General features: G+C 38.7%; 1 protein-coding gene across 1 annotated transcript in view; it reads right to left on the reverse strand.

The window, feature by feature from the left end:
* Positions 1-402: 402 nt before the first annotated feature.
* LOC116850297 (putative inorganic phosphate cotransporter) overlaps positions 403-3,941 on the reverse strand; it is a 60,804-nt gene continuing 57,265 nt past the window's right edge. Inside the window, exons 3-4 of the mRNA XM_032828408.1 lie at positions 1,743-2,634; positions 403-1,658 (exon numbers count right to left, since the gene is read on the reverse strand). Of these exons, the coding sequence (XP_032684299.1) occupies positions 1,321-1,658; positions 1,743-2,634 (1,230 nt within the window). The 3' untranslated portion in view covers positions 403-1,320. The remainder of the gene's footprint in view (positions 1,659-1,742; positions 2,635-3,941) is intronic.

Consider the following 3,941-nt stretch of genomic DNA (forward strand, 5'->3'; position numbering starts at 1 on the left):
AATGGGCATACATGGATAGCAGGTCTTAAAAAATACAACCTTTGACTTTGAAAGACTGACTACTGTACCACTTGGTACATTAACATTGTTTCTCTCTATAGTCGCCGTGCGCTCGGGATCCCGCCAGAGATGTCACTTTCGAACGGTTCTAGGGAGAGGAAAGTGAACGTGGAGCGTCAGGTAGCTCAGTAGTTTAGAGCAGTCACCCGGCAAGCGAAAGACCCGGGTTCGAGTCCCAAGCAAACCGTACTCTCGATATTTTTCTCTCTCCGGAACGAAAAAGATGCAGGTACCGGACGGCGTCCCGCCGCCACCTAATACACCCTCCTTCTTCTACCGGCGAAAAATTTGGAATATTCTTTTAAATAAATTTAAAAATCCTCTTTTTATAAAAAAAAGATATATCTTGTGTGTTTTTTACTTTCTTTTTAAGTTGGAAATATACTTACAATTACATTCAAATATATAAATAATCATACATTGTCTGCACAAGTTTCCAGAATTTCTTTTCAAATTAAATAAATCTTTTTATGTTGTTACATTTTTTCTTAATATAATAAAAGATTTGTGTTGAAAATCTCAAATCGCGAAGATTGACAATCTTGTTTTGTTCCTACTTCTCTTGTAATGATGGCAATGGCAATATTGGTGATTTGTACAATTAGTAAATACTTAATAATAATTTGCATAATATATAATATTTACAATCGTTATAAGTCCGTAGTCGATAGAGTTTTGGAAGCGCCAAGTAAACTTGCAAGTTTTGCGAATATAGAGTGATAATCAGGTTTTGATCCTTTACATTGCTTATCTTTGATTTCCCCATTCGCTTGCGGTCGCGTCTAGCATAGTAGTGACATACATATCAATTTGACGATAAGAGCCAAATAACGTAGTATTTCTCCTCGCCCTTACCGCTAGATCGGTATATATGGTATTGCCGTGTTATGGCTCCTGCACACAGGACGCGGTAATGCTTGCCGTGCGACAGAAGTTCGCGCGACAGCCAATCAATATGCTGCTTTCCGTAATAACCTTCTAGCTCTTACAGAAAAACAACATATTGATTGGCTGTCGCACGTCCTGTGTGCAGGAGCCATTAGGCGTTCAAGTGGGCGCTTAGGATGAGGATAAATGACGCAATGTTCCAAAATCTGATAATAATACTCGCAAAAATTCATATACAATACCATGCATCTAGCATTATTGTACGTAATCTGACAAATGAAAGAAAACTTATTGGATGTAACATTGTATGACAATCGATGTAGCATATGCTGCAGTCATTGAAATATATCCTGAGAGAACGATAAGCGATTGTTACGTCACAGTTTTATTTGATTTCTTCGATGCTTTGTCTTTCGCTTTATGTTGTCGTTCTTCCCGATCTCGTATAATGAAATCGGGGTCATTCCAATACTGAACTTCGCCACTGGCAAACAGAATAAAGATTAAATTCGTAACAACAAAGACACCAAAAACGATCCAAAATACGAGTTGCCATTGACTCAGGGTTTCATTAGGAGTAAGTACAGAGACAATGTATGGCGTTATAATACCGGTGATGGCACCGATTCCATTGACTATTGCCATTAGAGTGCCAGAGTAATTAGGAGTAAGGTCTAACCCATTGACTTTCATCCCAGGATAAAAAGTACCTATAGGACAAAATTGTAAATTATAATTGTAAAATACGTCAATAGTTTTTCATAATGAATATTCCGAGTAATATAAATACGTACCCATTAAAGTCATACCAATAGTAAACATGACGACGGCTATTACTTTATCGCATTTGCTATACGAAGCAGCGACGATAAAGATTCCTGGACCCAAGGAAGCAATTGTAGTACCAAGTTTACGCACGTTAGTACGTGACATAACGCCTTTGATAATCATCCAATCAGCCAGCCAGGACGACAGCAGGCTGCTAAACCACATCGTAAGGTATGGTAACGACGAGAAGTACCCATTGCTCCGAATAGGGTAGTGGAGAACGCTACTCATATATGTAGGCAGGTCGTTTACCATGGTAAAAAAACCCCAGTCGTGACCAACCTGGGCGGCAACTAGTGCCCAAAGTGGCACTGAGTTTAGCATATGTCGCCAGGGTACCGGCGGTGGTTTCTTGTGAGTGTGCTCGCTCATACGCTCGTGTAAATATTTTAGCTCCCGTTCGGAAATGAAGGGGTGCTCGTACGGGTTGTTGTAGCAAACCAGAACCCATACGATGAACCACAGCACGCCTAATGCACCGAATAAATAAAAGACAATTTGCCAAGAATAGTGATGAAGGATCTCACCGGATACCAAGGTACCGAAAACTGTGCCGAGTTGAGCGCCAGCGAACACAAGCGATCCGATCAACGATCTCTCTTCTGGCGGTATCCACTGTGCTAACATGGCGTTCAACGCTGGGAAAGTTGTACCTTCTCCTAAACCCATGAGAATTCGTAGAACAATCAAAGCGGTTGCTTCACCCCATTCAACCGCTATCGGTGTCAATAATGTGAATATTGCAGTTGACAGCATTCCAAGACCGAGAGAGTATTTTCCGCCAAACTTTTCGGCTAACATTCCGCCTGGCAGATGCGTGATGACGTAACCCCAGTAAAAAGACGAGAGAATGATGCCCTGGTTACACAATAGAAAATTTTGATAGAAAAAATGGTAAAAAGTAGGAAAATATTATATTTAATTATTCAATAATATTTTATGTTTTAAATTCAAAGTACATGGTTATAAAGGAGTAGTACAGTCACAGACAATTGTCCATAATTTTTGGAATCAATTTATAAACTCACTCGTCTTGTCCAATGGGAGCATACTCCCACTGGTCAACAAATTCTTCCATTGGACAAGAAGAACAAGACGGAATTTTTATATAATCACAAAATTATGGACAATTTTTTGTCTGCGATCGTATAACATAAAGAAATTGTTCCACTTTCATACAAACCCAATTGCACATCACCAACCGGTGTTCTGCTTTATCTAGCGAATTACTAATTCACGGGGTGTATGAGTGGTCTGAGACACCCTGTATATATGCGTATGCTCACATCTTTATTTCATATAATATCTTGTATATCATTAGAATTAATCCGCTTTCATATTGTAGTATGTGAAAATATGCACAAGGGGCAGTTAAGGCTATTTACAAAGGCTGGAATGGATTAGAGTCCCTATAGTAAGAGTCTGGCCTAGAGTCCCTATAGTAAGAGTCTGGCCTAGAGTCCCTATAGTAAGAGTCTGGCCTAGAGTCCCTATAGTAAGAGTCTGGCCTATGTTTCCAGTTCGACAAAACATTGTAGATAAGATGAGATAAGATTAGATGATATAAAGGCTGCATTCCGAAATTCACTGCCAGTATTGAAATTTTATAGTATACGTAATATGAACTAGGGTAAAGATGCCCGATTCTGAATCGATTTGATTCTTTCCTCAAAAATAAGCTTATTCGTGTTGTTTGCACTCTTCGCACTTTTCGTATTTAAAACTAGACAAAAGTATATTGGAATGTTTCGAAGAAGCAAAAACCAGACAACCAACTCGATTGTTTCTTCCAAGCGTCTGATTAGGCGTTTATATCTTTTTAAAAGCGAAAAATATGAAACATGCAAGCAGCACGAACAACCCTTTTTCCTTAAATTTGTTAGGGAAAGAATCGAATCGATTAAGGATCGGGCATCTCTAATACAGGGTAGCGATCATGAATCTTTTCCCCTAGTGTGAACTCGTGAAAAGTGAAAATTTTGTAGTGAACTCGTGAAAGATGAAAACTTTCACTAAACTCGTGAAAAATGAAAGATTTAACGTGAATTTGTAAGTAAAATAAATATTACAATATACTCAAGACAACACCAATTTGCAATGGACATCTTTAGAATTTTTTCAGCATGTTTTTAAGATATAGTGATGTCTTTAGAACGTCCCTTGGA

This window comes from Odontomachus brunneus, unplaced genomic scaffold (genome assembly GCF_010583005.1).
Source record: "Odontomachus brunneus isolate Ranch 3 - 2012 unplaced genomic scaffold, Obru_v1 Obru_scaffold_142, whole genome shotgun sequence".
NCBI classification, from domain to species: domain Eukaryota; kingdom Metazoa; phylum Arthropoda; class Insecta; order Hymenoptera; family Formicidae; genus Odontomachus; species Odontomachus brunneus.